The 17,902-nt window shown below is 57.3% G+C and overlaps 1 protein-coding gene across 1 annotated transcript in view; it reads left to right on the top strand.

Moving 5' to 3' along the window:
- Positions 1 to 17,902, top strand: part of LOC112911455 (adenylate cyclase type 1) — a 97,011-nt gene that overhangs the window by 59,034 nt on the left and 20,075 nt on the right. The window contains exons 9-14 of the mRNA XM_072762782.1: positions 1,387 to 1,581; positions 1,722 to 1,819; positions 2,618 to 2,702; positions 9,496 to 9,585; positions 10,371 to 10,627; positions 10,821 to 10,947. Coding sequence (XP_072618883.1) covers positions 1,387 to 1,581; positions 1,722 to 1,819; positions 2,618 to 2,702; positions 9,496 to 9,585; positions 10,371 to 10,627; positions 10,821 to 10,947 — 852 coding nt within the window. The remainder of the gene's footprint in view (positions 1 to 1,386; positions 1,582 to 1,721; positions 1,820 to 2,617; positions 2,703 to 9,495; positions 9,586 to 10,370; positions 10,628 to 10,820; positions 10,948 to 17,902) is intronic.

The following is a 17,902-nucleotide window of genomic DNA, read 5'->3' as shown; positions in this document are numbered from 1 at the left end:
CTGAGCAGGGGGCCCAGTGTGAGGCTTCATCCCAGGACCCCGAGATCATGCCCAGAGCTGAAACCAAGACTCAGACGCCCAACTGACTGAGCCACCCAGGTGCCCCAAGAAATACCTTTTTTATGTTCATCTTGTATCCAGTGACCTTATGGAATTCATTTGTTCTAGAGTCGTTTCCTCCCCTACATAGAATTTTCTATGTACACCATCGTGGCATCTGCAAAGGGCCAGTTTTCTGATGTTCTTTTTTTCTTTTTCTTGCCCTATTGCAATGGCTGGGGTTGCTGAAAGCTCTCCATCTTTCACCAGCGAGTACGATAGTAGCTTTCAGGATTCTGTAGATCTTCGTCAAGTTGGAGAACTTCCCTTCCCTCCCTAGTTTTCTGATCTTGTTTATCAAGAATGAGTGTTGAATTTTGTCAGATTCAACTGTCAAATTTTTCTGTGTCAATTGACACAGCCATGGGATTTTTTCTGTGGTGTATTGCGTTGATGGGCAGATGTGTCAAAGGTTCTGCATCTCTATTCGTGGTCATGGTGCGTGCTTCTGTTCTTAGGCTGCCGAATTCTTTTTTTTTTTTTTTTAGGCTGCCGAATTCTACTTGCTGTTTTGTTAAGGATTGTAGCACCGGTATTGAAAGAGGTGGCCTGTCGTGTTCCTTTTTTTGTATTGTCTCGGTCTGATTTTGGTATCAGGATGATTCCGACTTTATAAAGTGAGTTGGAAGGTGTTACCTTTTCTGTTTTCTGGAAGAGATGATACAGAATTGGTGTTTATTCTTATTTAAATATTGAGTAAAATTCTCCAGTGAAGCCACCTGGAGCTGGAGATTCATTTTTCGGGAACTTTACAGTTATGAGTTGAATTTCTTTAGTAAATTACAGGGCTAATCTCATAATCTTTCATGTTAGGTGAGTTGTGGTAGCGTGTGTGTTCCGAGTCGTTCATTGATCTGAGGCGTCAAATTAAGGTGTGTAATTGTTCACAGTATTTCCTTATTACCTTTTTGACGTCAGCAGAGTCTATAGTAGAATTGTTTCATCCCCCGCTTGTTAGTCTCTCTTTCTTTTTTTCGTTGTCATGCCTGCTGGAGATCTGTCAATTTTATTGATATTTTTTAAGAACCAACTTCTGTTTTCTTGCTCTGTGCCGGGTTCCGCCCGCATCCACACGGAGTGCCACATGAACGTCACGTGCCCATATTTGCAGACGCAGGCGTCTCAGGGCCAATGATGCGCTAAGTCACCTGGGATCTCAGGTGGTGGAGGCACGACTGCATCTCGGCCCCGCAGCTGCCCCCCAGACAGCAGGCTGAGGGAGTGGAAGAGCTTTTTCTTCAATGAGCGGAGGATTTGACATTTATTTTTTTCCCTCCATGGCGGCAGCGGAGGGCATTGAGAACCGCATCGGAGAAACTCAGAAACCGCTCATCGTTCTCTGCGAACGTCGTCTACACCACGCCGGGCACGCGCGTCAACAGGTACATCGGCCGCCTCCTGGAAGCGCGCCAGATGGAGCTGGAGATGGCAGACCTGGACTTCTTCACCCTGAAGTACAAGCAGGCTGAGCGCGAGCGCAAGGTAGGTGGCAGGGGCCCCGGGGGCCACTCCGCCCACCCGTCTCCAGGCGGCGTGGTCCCCGGGTCTCGGGTGCCCCTGTGGGGACCTTGCGTGTGTCCTGGCAGCTGCAGCCACTGATGGGCGGTGTCCGTGTCTCCCAGTACCACCAGCTCCAGGACGAGTATTTCATCAGTGCCGTGGTGCTGGCGCTCATCCTCACCGCCCTGTTCGGCCTCGTCTACCTTCTCATCATCCCGCAGTAAGTGTGACGGGCCTGGCCGTCGGGGCAGGAGGGCGCCGGAGGTCCTTCCTCGTATGCTCGTTGCCCCCGTGGTCCCTGGCACCGGGACCGCACGAGCCACAGCCCATTGTCCCCTGGTTGCAGTCAGCCGTCAGGCAGGCCCTGGTGGCACACGTGTGGGACGCTCACGCTCAGGTTCTCGTGTGTCACTTACACAGTTCTAAGACACAAGATATTTTCAGCACCTTTCCATCCGCCCAACGTGTACCCTTGACTTCAGGGCAGATTTCGAGGGTCGTTGATTTCTAGGTGCGCGTCATCTTCAGATATGTTAAAGTGAGAAATAGTGGCCTCTGGAAAGGAAGAGAAACGTAGTAATGTAGGAATAATCAGTTACCCAAAGTCAAGGTGAGTTTGGGAGTGTTTGTTTCCAGGAGGAACGTCCACTTTCCTTCCAGGGGGGCCAGTTTCTTAGACCCCCTGGTGGAGTGGCTCTCCTTGGGTTTCCAGAGTTTCCAGAAAGCACAGGAAGCTGCTCCGTCCCCAGATGCTGTAAACACGGTGACCACCTGATGGCCCCATGTGGGGATCAAGCTTTTCCTAGAAAAGCTGCTCCCAGATGACTTGGCCCAGGAGGGCAGTGCCCAGAGGCAGGTCCTCCATGAGGGAGGACCTCTCCATGGGCCCCGCTGGTTAGGAGTTGGGGGGAAGACAGAAAGGGACTTGGTGGAGAGGCGGGGGGTTGGAATCGCGGGCACCTGTCGGGCACACCTTGCTTGGCCCCAGCCCGCAGTGACCCTGCATCTTCTGTTCTAGGAACGTGGTTGTCCTCTTGCTCCTGGTGTTCTGCATCTGCTTCCTGGTGGCCTGCGTCCTGTACCTGCACATCACTCGGGTCCAGGTGCGTGTGTGTGCGTATGTCCAGACCTGCCATCGCCTGGGTCCAGGTGCATGTGTGCATGTGTCCTGTACCTACACATCACTCAGGTCCAGGTGTGTGTGTGTGTGTGCGTGTGTGTGTACTGTACCTGTACATCACCTGGGTCCAGGAGTGTGGGTGCGTGTATCCTGTACCTGCATATCACCTGGCTCCAGGTAGTTATGTGTTCATGTGTCCTGTACCTGCACATCACTCAGGTCCAGGTGTGTGTGTGTGTGTGTGTGCGTGTGTGTGTGTACTGTACCTGTACATCACCTGGGTCCAGGAGTGTGGGTGCGTGTATCCTGTACCTGCATATCACCTGGCTCCAGGTAGTTATGTGTTCATGTGTCCTGTACCTGCACATCACTGAGGTCCAGGGGTGTGTGTGCATGTGTCCTGTGCCTGCACATCACCTGGGTCCAGGTGCTTGTTGTGTGTCTCCCTGACCTGCAATCCACGTGGCCCAGGTGTCTGTGTGCCTGTGTCCTGTACCTGCACATTACCTGGGTCCAGGTGCCTGTTGTACTTCTCCCTGACCTATGATCCATGTGGTCCAGATGTGTGTGCATGTGTGTCCTGCACATCACCTGGGTCCAGATACTTATGTATGCGTGTGTCCTGTACCTGGACATCACTCAGGTCCAGGAGTGTGTGTGCATATGTCCCGTACCTGTGCATGACCTAGATCCAGGTGTATGTGCATGTGTGTGCCTTACACCCTGCTTGGGACAGGTACACGTGTGTCTTGCATCTGTATATCACCTGGGCAGGTATGTGTATTTGCCTGTGTCCTTTATCTGCACATCACCTGGGCAGGTACATGTGTGGCCTCCGCTTGTCCTCTTGACAGGACGGGTGGGTTGGTGGAGAGTAGCAGGAGCTCCCTAAGCCCTGTCGTGTGCTGGATCCTGCTCGGAGTTCCAGGAGCGCCCCCGGGACACCGGGCAGGTGGTCCGTAGTGATGGGATGAGGGCCGTGGGGTGTTCTGAGTGGAGAGTCCCTCAGGGCAGGGAACCAGCGATCCATCATACGCCTGCGTGGTGGACGGGACACCTGCACCGTGGAGGGTTCTCTGTTGGCTTTGCTGCTGTGAGCTTTGGGGTGGGGGCTGGGCTGGCTCCATGGGTGGCTGTGCTCCTGGGAGAGCGCTCGGTCCCAGCCCCGCCGTGGCCCCCTGTCCGTGTCTTCATGCACCCCATTACCCCGCTTCACCCCATGGCCACGTCCTGCCGACTCAGGATTCTCTTTGTGTAATTGTTGGAAACAGCAACTTTTTGAAAAACTAAATTCACTTTTATCCACTTAACTTCTTTGTCATTCATAGGTAACTTCTTTTTTTTTTTTTTTTTTTTGATTGAAAAGATGCTATTTATTTAAACCAATTTCCAGTTGTTTGATCTTCATAGGGTGACACGTGGTTTGGAAACTGCCATTTTCAGCTTTAAATAAGATGGTGTTTTCATGTAGTTTTTGGGGAGAATGTGACAGGTGGAGCTGACTCGATGGCCCGCCACCCCCTCCCGGGGAGCCGGGAGCCGGGTGCTGTGACGGACACATCCCTCCTGGCAGAGGTGGCTCAGCCGAAGCGTGTGGAATTCGGAGTCTCGTGTCCGTTGGTGCCTCTGCGCTAGCTCTGAGTGTCCCCCCCGGGGTGTGGCCCAGAGATGGTGGGGAGGGGTGGCGGCCAGCAGGTGGGGCCTGGCCTCAGTGGAGGGAGGTACGGGTGGGCGAAGCTGTGCATGTGGGTGAGCCGGGGTCCGTGGTAGCAGGGCCTCCGTGGGAAAGCCCGAGTCAGCTGGGCACGGGCTTTCCTCTGGGACAGGGCAGGCGGCCACAGCAGGGCATCCGGGCTGCTGGGCCAGCTCCGTGGCCCCCTGGGACCTCCATCCCAGGCTCCCGCATTGCTGGGGGCTGCTGGCACTGGGGCCTCTGAGCCTCCACGTCCCTGTCCGTGATGCAGGTCAGTAGCGGGAGCCTGGCACACAAGGGGAGAAGCTGGAGGACAAAGGGACCGGGTCAGTGGGGCCAGGAGGAGGCCAGGAGGAGGCCAGGAGGTGGGGATGGGGAGGGGGGGCCTGCAGTGCCGTGGGCCAGCAGAGAGCGGGCATGAGGGTGCAGGGTGAGAGCTAGGAGGGGCCTGAGCTGGACCAGGTGGCCACGAGTGCCAGTGGGAGCAGGACAGCCGGCCCTGGGTGGGGGGCGGTGGGGCCAGGGCTGGCCGCTGGGCAGGAAGGGACTGTCCACGAGCCTCTGCAGGTTCGGGTGCGCTTTGCTCTGAGGGCGCTTGCTGGGGGCTGGGCAGCGCCGTGTTGTGAGCAGAAGGGGTGGACGCAGCCTCGTCCAGCACAGAGGCTTGCACAGGCCCTGCCCCTGGCGACACCTCGTCCTGGGCCGTAAGCTCCAGGCGCCCGTGTAAATCAGGCTGCGTCGAGCCCAGGGAGGCGGCCACGGCGGCCACGGCTGCCTGTCTCACACACCCTCGGCCACAGGCTCAGGCTCGGGTCACCAGCACCGTGTGCCTAGGTCGATGCGTGGGGTCCTGGCCATGGCACCCTCCACAGAGAGGCAGGTGTCCTGTTGTGCTCCGTGGCATCGCTCCTGGTGGCCTTGGCGACGTTCCGCATGTGGTGTGCTTACGGGTGCTCACAGGGTCATTGCTGGAGTTGGCACAGCTGCCTTTTGAGTGGACAGCGTGGCCCGAGGACGTGCAACCACAGACAACCTGCCGGGCCACGTTTGATGGCTGTGCTTCTTGTTCCAGGGGGGTTTCTCCCGGGTTTGGGGCAGATGTGCTGGTTTTTTTTTCTGTATTACAACAATTTTCCACGCATGTGTTTGCTCCATGAGTGTATAAGCAAACTGACCGTGAAGATGAGCAGCGACTGGCCTCAAAGCTAGGACAGGCCCCGTGGAGTCCACGCATGGCCAGTGGCACGCAGGTGGCGCCCGCGTCGGTCTCCGCGACCAGCAGCGTCCACTTTTCAGAAGAGCACGTTACCCCTGCGCGTGTGAGCGAACGCGTGCGCAGGCTCAGGAGTTGGGGGCGAGCCGGGGGGCGGGTCTCAGCACCCGCGCTGGCAGTCCCCGCTCCTGCAGGGCTGTGGGTGTGCTGGCTGACGGGACCGTGGCTTTGCAGGCAACAGAGGAGCCAGCTCCCGTGGCATCTCCCGCAGAGAGCCCGCGAGCTGCCCTCCCTGCGCCCTGGCGTCTCCAGGCAGCCCCAGGGAACAGCGTGTCCGAGCGCCCCGCGTAGGAGGGTCCCTCCCCAGGACCTGGCCTTCCTCCTCGGCTGGCTGGTGCCCGTCCCCGGGGGAGTCTGGAAGCTGCGGGCCAGGAGAGCAGAGGACACGAGTAGAAAGCAGGTGGCGGGTGGGCGCGGCCCCGCTGCCCGGTCCTGGCCATCCCCGCTCCCAGCGGCGGCGTCAGTCCCGTCCTCCTGCTGCTGCCGGGCCGGTGACCGCGGCCTCGGAGGTCCCAGGGCACGCACGCCCGCTGGCTCCCGGCTGCAGGCAGCACATGCTGCAGGGCAGCGGCCCGCAGGCTCGCTGTCGGCGGGGTCCCGTGGGGCGGTGGGGGGCCGTCACCTGCCCCGGCGCGTGGAGTCCTGGTGCCCCAGCCCGCCCACTTCCCCTTCCGCCACCGTCCAGCTTTCAAGACCTGGTGCTGCTGAACCGGGTCCTCTGGAGTCCTCGGTCGGGAACCCGTCCCTCCGGTCACGCTGCGACCCTCCGCCGTGGGCGGCCGTGGGCCGGGGGTGGTGGCTCTTCGGGGCCGGTGCTGGGGGAGGAACCCTGGGCCCTCCGGTGCCGTGTCACAGGCAGCAGATCTGGGCTGGTCTCACCGTGCGCCTCTCGCTGTGTTTATGACCGAGGCTGAGAGTTCTGACATTTCAGCAAACATTTCGGGGGTCACGGGGCGCGGCCAGGCCCGGACAGCACCCCAGCGCCCAGGAGGACACGCCCCGGCTCTGCAAGGGCGGCTGCTGCCCAGTTGACACCATCCCTGAATCTTCAAAAGGCCATTTCTGCGTCGGCGAAGTTGCTGCATCAGTATGGGGTGGGGGGGGGTCGTGGCAAGAGCAGCAGCTCCAGGCCGTGGGGTCCCCTTCCCCCCCCTGTGAGAACGTCGGGTCGCAGTGGGCTCAGCAGCATGGCTGGGGCGAGGGGTCTGCTGGCTTTGGGGCCTGTCACTGGGCGGGGAGGGACCCTCGTTCCCGGCATCCCTTCCCGGGTCCCCGGTTGGGAGGAGCTCGGCGGGTCGGGGGCTCCCTGAGTCCCTGGGGACCACTGGCCTCGGCGCTGGCCACGGTCAGGTCGGCTGAGGCGAGAGGCCCGTGTCCTGAATGTCACCTCCTCCGTGTCCGCAGAGCGGGCCGTCCCCACCCGCATCATCACACCGTGTCCGCCGAGGTCCCCGTGGGAGCCGATCACACGGGACACGGGCACTTTCCACCCACTCAGACCGGTCTCTGCACACACGTGTGTCGCGGCAGTGGCTTCCTTGGCACACTGTTCTGGTCCTGCTCCTTCCGAGTCCCCGCCCATCCCTCTGGGGCTGGGAGTCACCTATCGGGGCAGCCAGCTGCTCTGGGGGCTCCCGCCCGCCTGCGAGCTCGTGCATGGAGAAGGCCCACGAGCTGGTCTGTGTCCACTGTGGGCTTGTCGCTGGTGGGCCTCGAGGTCCCCAGGGTGGGCAGGGGGCAGGGGAGACGCCTGGCTAGCGGGGGGTGGGGGGGTGGGAGTGGCAGGAACCCTGGGGCCCTGCGAGTGTGAGCGGATGACGGCCCATGTCTCCGTTCTCGTGCGGTGGGGGTCCTGGCACGGAGCACCCGGCCAGCCAGGGGTCTGCGACCCTGAGCAGGGTCGGCGAGGAGGATGGCAGGTCGTGCGAGGCCACAGTGCCCCGTGGTTCCTGCGGGCCCGCGTCCTAGCCCTGGCGTGTTCTCTGCACCCGGCGAGGCGGTGTGCCCGGCCCTGTGTGCTCCGCTGCACTCAGTGGCCCCGAGCCTGGGTCCCAAGACACCGGATCCCTGGATGTCACCGTGCGCTGTGCACGGAGTGCGGGGGAGCCGGCGCCCGGGCAGCCGAGGGAGTGGAACCGGGCTGCCCGCAGTGTGGACCGTGTGACAGGCGCTCAGCGGGCGCCCGGGGCCGGAGGTGACCGAGGCCAGCCCCCGGCGGCTCGCTGGCTCTCCCGTTTCCGCGGAGCGTCGTGTGGCGCTGGCGCGTGGGCGGCGGGAGCAGAGCTGTCCTGGGTGAGTGCATCCAGGACTCGTAAGTCCCTGCCCGCCCGTAGGACATCGGGAGCGGCTAGCGCCCGCCGCGTATGCCCTTCAGTGAGTAGAGCGCGGAGGGAGGGCCAGACCGGAGGAGCCACGGGGGCAGATTGTGTCCCCCTTCAGCATCGTCGTGGGAACCCGCCACCGCTTGGCCGGTTGGCTGCCCAATGGGAACGGCGCATCCACCCCCCAGGCCGCCCCCTTCTGAGCCCCGCCTGCACACGCCAGGCCGCCTCCCGCTTCAGCCTCCCTGCACCCCGGGCACAGCTTGCTGAGTGTTGGCCAGTGGCCCTCCAGTCACCGGAGGCCACCAGAGGCCAGGCCTGGGCAGTGCCCCCTGGGGCTCCTGATGTCCACAGCGGGAGGAGCCCCCCCCCCCCGTGTTTGCTGAGCGAATGCGTGAGCTGCGTGTGCCTTGTCGGCCGGGCGAGAGTCCGCGGGGACATCTCAATCCTGGCCGGGGGCGGACATGAGATTGGACAGGGAGGGAGGTGGCCAGCGCCAGGTGCGAGCAGTCGGGGCTGGCGCCGCTGCAGGGGGCTCCTCTCCTCGAGATCTGGGGGCCCAGCGTGTCTGCGGGCGCGGGAGCGTCGGGCTCAGGAATCCCGAACGGAATCTGGAACCCAGGCTGCGCCTGGGAGCCCCGTAGGACGCGGAAGGCCAGCTGGTGGGGACAGGGGGGTCAGGACTTCCCCAGGGGAGGGCCGCGGAGGGGGCCCCTGGCTGGCTGCGGGTCTCGTCAGCGTCTTGTGCCGGGTCCCTGTGGTCTTTATTTTAGTTTTTGTTTCGAATTTCACGAGCGTGAATCTAAAACGAACTTTGCTCTTTTATCCACAAAGTCACGTGTTGCCTATTGCCAAAGGTACTTCAGCCGCCTTCTTTCTTTTAAAAAGATTTTATTTATTTGAGAGAGAGCAAGAAAGCACAATCTCGGGGACGGGCAGAGGGAGAGGGAGAAGCAGACGCCTTGCCGAGCAGGGAGCCCGACGTGGGACTCGGTCCCTGGACCCTGAGATCATGACCTGGGCTGCCGAGGTTCCCCCAAACAGATTTAAAAGAAAATTTCTAGTAACAAAAACAGCGTAAAACCTATGTGAATGACATAAAACTTAAAGACCCTAAAAAAGACTCAAGTACGTGTAAATCCTTGTTATTTAATATAATAAATAACAATATATAAACTTAAAAAATACATGACATAGTAAGGATTTAATGCAATAAAAATGTCAAATTAATCCCTTCATTCCAGTGCCAGAGTCACAGCGCGGGGCACACGGTGGCGGGTGTGGTTGTTTTTCACTGAAAGAGTAGTTTTTGTTTCTCTTAATTTTGGCAGCGTCGACCTGGGAGAGGCAGCCTGGGCACAGCTGAGATGTGGGGGGGCTGGGTGGGGAGCCGGCGGCACCAGGGCGCGGCCCGTCCTGTGCGGTGGCCGTTCTGCGCCCGGACCGACCCTAGGAGCGCGTGTTCACGGTCATGTGTTCTCCTGCCCAGTGTTTTCCCGGATGCCTGACCATCCAGATCCGCACCGTCTTGTGTATTTTCATAGTGGTCTTGATCTACTCCGTGGCCCAAGGATGTGTGGTGAGCATGTCCGCAGGCGGCAGGGTGTAGCGGGGGGAGCCCCGCGAGGTGTGGGGGCTGCGGGGGGCTGACTCCGGGTGAAGGGACACCCAGCCCCTCCCCAGTGCACAGTAGAAGCTGGGGCAGGAGTCAGGGCAGGGGGTGGGGCGCTGAGTACCAGGAGGGAGGCAGGGCCGCAGTGACAGGGGAGCCGGACAGGGCTCGGGCGGTCGGGGGGGCGAGGGGGTCTCTTGCTTCTTCCAGCCTGCACTGGGGAAGCCTGGAGGGCACAGCAAGGGGGGGCGGGCGGCACCTGGGGGCATCCCCTCCTTCCCACAGGAAGCTGTAGCAGCAGGGGGGCGGTGCAGGGGGGGCTGAGGGCGGCTGGTCCTGAGCCCCCGTCTCCCTGCCACCCCTGCCCCTGTCTCAACACCCCTGCCCCTCCACCCCTGCTCTTCTGCCCCTGCCCCCTCTGCCCCTGCCCCCTCCACTCCTGCCCCTGCTGCCTCCACTCCCCACCATCCCCTCCACCCCTGCCTCTTCTTGACCCTGTGTTCCCTCTGCCCCCGCCTCCTCTACGCCGTCCCATCCACCCCTGCTCCCTCTGCCCCCACCGCCCCCTCTTCCTCTGTTCCTCCACCCCCGTCTCCTCCACCGCTACCTCCTCTGCCCCCTCCCCCCCGCCCCTCCTCCCCTGCCCCCTCTGCCCCTGCCTCTTCTGGCCCTGCTTTCTCTGCTCCTCCTCCCCTTTCACCCCGACCCCTCCCCCTCCGCCCCTGCCCCCTCCACCCCTCCGCCCCCTCCAGGTGGGCTGTCTGCCCTGGGCCTGGAGCTCCAGCCCCAACAGGACCCTGGTGGTCCTGACGCCCGGCGGCCAGAGCGCACTGCTGCCCGCTGCGCCCTGCGAGTCTGCGCCCCACGCCCTGCTCTGCGGCCTGGTGGGCACGCTGCCACTGGCCATCTTCCTGCGAGTGTCCTCCCTGCCCAAAATGATCCTGCTCCTCGTGCTCACCACGTCCTACATCCTGGTCCTGGAGCTCAGCGGCTACACCCGGGCCTCGGGGTAGGTGCGCTGCTGCCGCAGCTTCTCCATGTGTCCATTTGGGCCCAGGGCCAGCGAGGCCTCGGTTCGGGCGGGAGGTGCTGCAGCCGGGCCGGTGGCAGGTGCTGCTGACTGGCCTGCCCCGGGGGCGCGTGCACGGGTCTTGGGCCCTCTGTACTGACAAGGTTTCCCTCCTCACCCCCCCATCCCCCAGGGGCGGCGCGGTGTCCGGGCGCAGCTTCGAGCCCATCATGGCCATCCTGCTGTTCTCGTGCACGCTGGCCCTGCACGCCCGGCAGGTGGACGTCAAGCTGCGGCTGGACTACCTCTGGACGGCACAGGCAAGAGGCGCTCCGTGTGCTCCACGGAGGGTGGGGTGCGGCAAAGGAGCCCCTGGGGAGGGGCCGTGCGGGTGGAGGGGCTAGTGCTGGGGCAGGATGGGGACCAGGGGAAGCTGAGCACAGCCCCATGAGCCCTGCCAGACAGGCACAGGAGTTTGGTGGCATCCTGAGCAGTGAGCTCCCCATCCCCAGAGGCGGCCGGCAGTAGGGCTGCCGCGCAGAGTGGCTCAGCCTTTGCTGCGCTGCACGGGACAGCGGGTCTCCCCAGGGTCATGGGAGTGTCCAGAAAACACTGACTCTTGCACCGCCCACCCAAGTTAGTAGGTGTGCGGGTGCAGGTAGGCGAGCTGTCGGCCCCGAGCCCGGGGAGGGAGGGGATGATGACCGGAGGCGTGGGCTGTGCACCTGCCAGGTGACCAGCACACCGGTGCTCGTCTGGGCCAGCCGGGCATGCGCGAGGGGCCCCCCTCGTCCCCTGCTGTGTCCCTCGGCTCTGGATGGGGAGGCCTTCCGGCCTGCTGGACTAGTCCACCCGTGCCACTTGCAGACGTCTGGACCCCTGGGCCTCCCTTGGCTTCCCCGGCTAGAAGTGGGCAGGGGGCGCGCCCTAGAACAGAGTCGGTGGATGCGAGCTCTCGGGAGCTTTCTAATCCTGATGTATTACGAAGCTGCTCTCTATCATCCGAGGCATTTAATTGTGTCTGGTCTTCATGGCAGCCCTGCCCAGGGCATGAGCCTGCAGGTGGGGAGCAGGGCAGCGCTGTGAGGTGCTCGGGCCCGGGCGGCTGGTACATGGCCCAGTGGGGAGGAGCGGGGATCTGAGTGGTGTCCGGAGCAGGGGGGCAGTCGCCTCATCCTGGGAGCCCCGTGTCCAGCCTGGGGCCCCCCTGGAGGCCAGGATGCAGGGAGAGCCAGTGTTTGATGCCAGACAGGTGGAGCCCAGAGGATTGGGGGGTGAGGTCGCCCTCGCCGAGGAAGACCATGGGCTGCAGAGACCGGCACGGACACCTGGAAGTGATGTTTGGTGGCCGTGTGGGCGCCCTGTGGCCTGGTCCGGGTGACACATAAAACCTCCAGCCTGGGTGAGGATACAGTGACTAGTTCCCCACCAGGACGGGCTTGGCGGTGGGCCTGGCGCGCAGTAAGCCCTCGGTGCGGCTGGGCGGCCTCCGGACGCCGCCTTGTTCATCTCTTGGGACGCTCCACCCGCAGGAGGCCCGTCTGATACCTTTACTCTGGTTTTGTTAACCTGGGAAAGACAGGTCCCGGCTAAGGATGTCCGGGAGGACGCGTGTTCGGGACCATGAAGGGTGATCCCGTTCCTCCGGGTAGACAGAGGAGGGAAGACCCGTGTGCGTGCGCGTGTGCGTACCCGAGTACATAGGGGGTCTGCACACACGTCCGTATGCCGGGGGACAACGTAGCCTAATTACTCTTTTCTGCGTAACCGCACTGAGGTTAAAACCGCGCTCTTCACGCCCCATTCCTGTAAAGTAAAGTATTCGGTGGTTTCCAGTGTATTTACCGCCTTGGGCCGCCGTCGTAATGGTCAGTGTTAGAGCATCTTCACGTTCCCAGAGAGCCCTGTCCCCAGCAGCGGTCACTCCCTACGCCTGCCGCCCCATCCCCGTGGATGTGCTTCTGCCCCGTGCTTCTGCTCACTGCTCATTGCCCATCCCGTGTCTACTCTGGGCAGCCCACGCCCCCGAGTCCTGGGGAGACCCCTGATCTGAGGGGCTCGCTGCCTGGTGCCGCCTTCACCGTGCACCTGGATTGTGGGTTCTGGGTGGGCAGAGGCCCTGGAATGCTGAGCCCTCTGGACCCCTGTCCAAGGGGCTGGGACGCCCTGGGGGGCGGGTGTACAGTGTTGGCTGGAGTCCCCCTGCAGACCGGGGAACGCACCCGATGCTGGCTCTGTCCCACAAGCGACTTGAGCTGCCACCGTCATCCCACGTGAGGGCCCGACCACAGCCTGGATTGGGTGGGTCAGGGGTAGGACCCTCAGCTCACCTGAGATGGGCTGGTCTAGGGCCACTGCAGGCACCCCGAGGCAGGCCACCAGACAAGACTCAGGGCCTTCAGCTAAGGGACCCGGCCGGCCCTCTGTGACCGTGCCGGGAGGGGCCCAGCCGCGTTCTCCCCGGGCCTGCTGATGCTCCGCCCTGGCCAAGCCCGGCGGTGTCAGGTCGGAGCCGCTTCCAGACAGGCGGCCCCATACGTGGGCTCCCAGAAGGGAGACCCGACCGCTGCTGTTTGCCACAGCCTCACCAGGTGACGGAGCACAGCGTCTCTCGTGGGCTGTGCCAGGGGACTCAGGGGACCCTTGTCTGGCTGCAGCTGGCTGTCCAGGGGCACGGGGCTGGCTGGTCCCTAGAGGTGCCCACCCCGCGGTCCGCTGGCCCGTCTGGTTTCAGGTCTTTAGTTGCGATTAGCTCCTCAGCTTGAGGAGAGCAGTCAGGGTGCGCTGGAGAGTCGGGGTGGCCTGGGGTGTGCGCATCTGGCTTCTGGCTTGTTCTCCAGGCACCTGCCGTGCGGCCAGCGCCACAGACAGAGGCTGCGGTGCCCCGTCTGGGTTGGCAGGCGCTCTCTTCGGTGCCCCTTTAGATGTTGTAAGCCCAGTGGTTGGGCCTGCCCTGGGGTTCCCCACTGACAACACCCCGGGCCCCCGCCTCTCGGTGAGTTTTCCGGGGAGCTCAGTGGCAGGGAGACCCTCCACGTGTCACTGGGAAGGGGTCCTACATGCGACGCACTGACATATTTTCCCAAGGACGTGTAACGGGAAAGGCCACCTCACCTCCTGTAAACCCAGCAAAACAAGGACATTTCTCGACTTTGCCCGCTTGCCCTGTGGGTCCCTAAGCCTGTCACGCAGACATCACGGTGTCTCACGCCGTTGTGGAACGGTCAGGCCAGGCCTGGGGGCTAATTATTTTCGGACCCCGGGTGGTCCCAGGAGCCTGCATGCTTGAGCCTCCTCCTCATCTGTGGCCACCGCAATGCCTGTGTGCCAGAGCCGTGTTTCCTTTGGGTTCCGCAGGCCATCGGGTGCCGACCTCAGTGCGGGTGATAGTAGGGCAGCTTGTTCCTGCACGGGGAATGCCTCTCGGGAGGGTGATTCCCATCGGTGGTGGCGCCGTGTTGGCGGCACTCGGGGGGAAGGTGGCCCGGCGGGGGCCTGCTGTCACGCGGGAACGATTCTGTGCGTTGTTGGGTTCGCTTTGCCAAAACGTGGTGAGGGCATTTGCCTCGGGGCTCATGAATAATGTGGTTCTCTCATTGTCTTTTATTTGATTAATTAATTAATTAATTAATTATATTTATTTATTTATTTATTTTTGTAAATCTATTTCCTATTGGTGTTCAGTTTGCCGACATATAGGTCGTTCTCCCATTTTCTAGGCCAGACAAGGCTTTGAGGTCAGAGCGAAGCAGCCCTCACCAGGGGGGGACCTGTTCCTTCCTCTGCGGGTTTCTGGACGAGTTCGTAGAATCGGTACCATTTCTTCCTCAGACGTTCTGGGAGGTGAAGCCCTTCGGCTTGGATCTGTATGTCTGTCTTTAGAGTAGGAAGGTTTTAACTAAAATGAGCTTCTCTAAAGATAAAGGGCCATAAGGCTTTCCTTCTTTTTTTTCTTTTTTGAGGTAGCTTTGGGAATTTATGTCATTGCCTGAATGTTGTTCATTCGATTATCACAAACTTGTTTTTACTATTCCCTTCTTACCCACTTTACCATTTGTAGGATTTGTGGTGACTTCCCCTCTCTCCTGATGTAGGATTGTGTAGTTTTTTTTTTTTTTTTAATCAATGTGACTAGAAGTTGATACATTTTATTGATCTCAAGAAATAGCTTTTGGTCTTATTGATCTTTCTCTGTTATTTTGAGTTTCCAATGTCATTGAATTCTACTCTGATCTTTATTTTCTTCTGATAACTTTGGGGTTGATTTACTCATATTCTGTAGTTTTTCAAGATGATTTGTACTTTCTCGAACTCAGCGGTTTTATTATACATTTTCCTCCAAGTGCTGCTTAATTCACAAATTTTGACATTAAATGTCATTTCATTTTCCTTTGGCTCAAAGATCTTTGTTGCTGTTGTTGTTGTTATTGTTCTTTTTCTTCTTCTTCTTTCTTCTTTATTCTTCCCAAGAGTTATGAAGACATACATTCTTTTGTTGAAGATTTCCCAGGGATCTTTCTGTTACTGACTTCTCCTTAGTTATACTGTGGTCAGAGATTATGCCTTGAATTCTTTTAGATTTCTTGAAAAAGAGGGGCACGTGGGTGGCTCGGTTAAGCGGCTGAACTGATTCTTGAGAATTCTATCATCCCTGTTCCATGTTGTGGCTGTTGGATGCTGTGGGTTTTTTAAATTTATTTTTATTTTTTAATTTTTTATTCTTTTCGATGGTGTGTTTCATGAATGCCAATGAGGCCACCCTGGCCGAGGATGCTCATAGGTCTTCTATGCCCTAATGGACTTTATGCCCAGATATTCTACCAATTTTTGAGAGAATGATGTTGAAATCTCCCATTGTACCCGTAGACAGAATTTTGTGCAGTTCTACCAATTTTTCCTTCGTGTATTTTGGCAGTTCATTATTAGGTGCATAATAAATGTTTAGGATGAGGATGTCCTCTTGGTAAGTTGGAACCTTTGTCCCCTTTATCACTATGGAAAGAGCTGCTTTTCCCAGGTAATGTGCTTGGCTCTGCATTATACTTTACACGATATTGTATAGGTAATCCTGCTCCCTTTATATATTTTTTCCATCATTTTACTTTTAACTTATTTATATATTTTTACTTAGCGTGGGTTTCTCATAAGCAGGACACAATTGGACCAACATACAATTGGACCTTGCCTTCTTATCCAACTTATACATCTCTGCTTTTTAAATTGAGCTGTTCAGAGCATTTATAATTAATATGATTATTGATGCATTGGATTTTAATCTTTTACCTTGCTGTCTCCTATTTGTCATGTCTGCCCATCTGTTCTTTGTGGTTTTTTCCCTCTTTTTCTGCCTGCTTTGGATTAAATATTTTTGTTATTCTATTAAAATATAAAAGAGTATTTATTATTCCATTTATAATTAGTATTGATCACTTTATTAATAGTAATAATTCATTTGTTTCTCTTGTTCTCCCTCTTTTTTTTTCCCTTTCTCTTTTTATTAGCTGCATTCTTTGTTGTATTATTTCTTTTATGTTTCAAGTTTTTATATAAATTCGATGGTTAAATATAGCTATTATTACTTTCAAGGGTAGGATTTAGTGATCCATCACATACACATAATGCTCAGTGCTCATCACAGGTGCCCTCCTTAATACCCACCCCCTCTCTCCCCTCGCCTCAGCAACCCTCAGCGTGTTCTCTGTAGCTAAGAATCTGCTCTTTTCTCTCCCTGTGTTCATCTGTTTCATTTCTTAAATTCCATACATGAGTGAAATTATATGGTGTTTGTCTTTCTCTGACTGACTTATTTCACTTAGCATAATACGCTCTAGCTCCATCCAGGATGTTGCAAATGGCAAGATTTCATTCTTTTTGATGGCCAAGTAGTATCCCATTGTATATATAGACCACATCTTTTTTGTTTTTGTTGTTACGTTTGTTTTTATTAAAATTCGATTTTCCACCATATAGTATAACATCCATTGGTCGTCCAACCAAGTGCCCTCCTCAGTCACCCAGTTACCCCATCCCCCCACCCACCTCCCCTTCTGCAACCCTTTGTTTCTTTCCCAGAGTTAGGAGTCTCTCAGGGTTTGTCTCCCTCTCTAATTTTTCCCGCTCAGTTCCCCTCCTTTCCCTTATAATCTCTTTCACTGTTTCTTATATTCCACATATGAGTGAAACCATATGATGATTGTCCTTCTCCAATTGAGATTTTCACTCGTCATAATACCTTCCAGTTCCATCCACATTGAAGCAAATGGTGGGTATTTGTCCTTTCTGATGGCTGAGTAATATTCCATTGTATACAGAGACCACATCTTTATCCATTCATCTGCTGAAGGACATCTCGGCTCCTTCCACAGTTTGGCTGCTGTGGACATTGCTGCTAGAAACATCGGGGTGCAGGTGTCCCTGCGTTTCACTGCATCTGTATCTTTGGGGTAAATCCCTAGCAGTGCACTTGCTGGGCCATAGGGTAGCTCTATTTTTAACTCTTTGAGGAACCTCCACACAGTTTCCCAGAGTGGCTGCACCAGTTCATGTTCCCACCAACAGTGCAGGAGGGTCCCCCTTTCTCCACATCCTCTCCATCGTGTGTTGTTTCCTGTCTTGTTAATTTTCCCCATTCTCACTGGGGTGAGACCACATCTTCATCCATGCATGTTGATAAACATTTAGGCTTTCTTGATAGTTTGGCTATTGTTGATAATGCTGCTATAAACATCAGGGGGCATATACCCCTTCGATCAGTATTTTTGTATATTTTGGGTAAATACCTAGCAGTGCAATTGCTGGATCTTAGGGTAGTTCTATTTTAACTCTTTGAGGAAACCCCATACTCTTTTCCAGAGTGGCTGTACCAGTTTTCATTCCCACCAGCAAGGAAAGAGGGTTCCCCTTTCTCTACATACTCACCAACACTTGTTGCTTCTTGTGTTGTTAATTTTGGCCATCCTGACAGGTGTGAGATGATGTCTCATCATGGTTTGATTTGTATTTCCCTGATGATGAGTGATGTTGAATATCTTTTCATGTGTCTGTTGGCCATCTGTGTGGCTTATTTGGAAAAATGTCTGTTCATCTCTTCTGCCTATTTTCCAGCTGGATTATTTGTTTTTTGGGTGTTGAGTTTGATAAGTTCTCTATAGATTTTGGATCCTAACCCTTTATCAGCTATGTCATTTGTAAACATTTTGCCCCATTCTGTAGGCTGCCTTTTAGTTTCATTGATTGTTTCCTTCACTGTGCAGAAGATTTTTATCTTGATGAAGT

This window comes from Vulpes vulpes, chromosome 7, assembly GCF_048418805.1.
Source record: "Vulpes vulpes isolate BD-2025 chromosome 7, VulVul3, whole genome shotgun sequence".
NCBI lineage: Eukaryota > Metazoa > Chordata > Mammalia > Carnivora > Canidae > Vulpes > Vulpes vulpes.
This window is presented reverse-complemented; position numbering and strand designations above follow the sequence as displayed.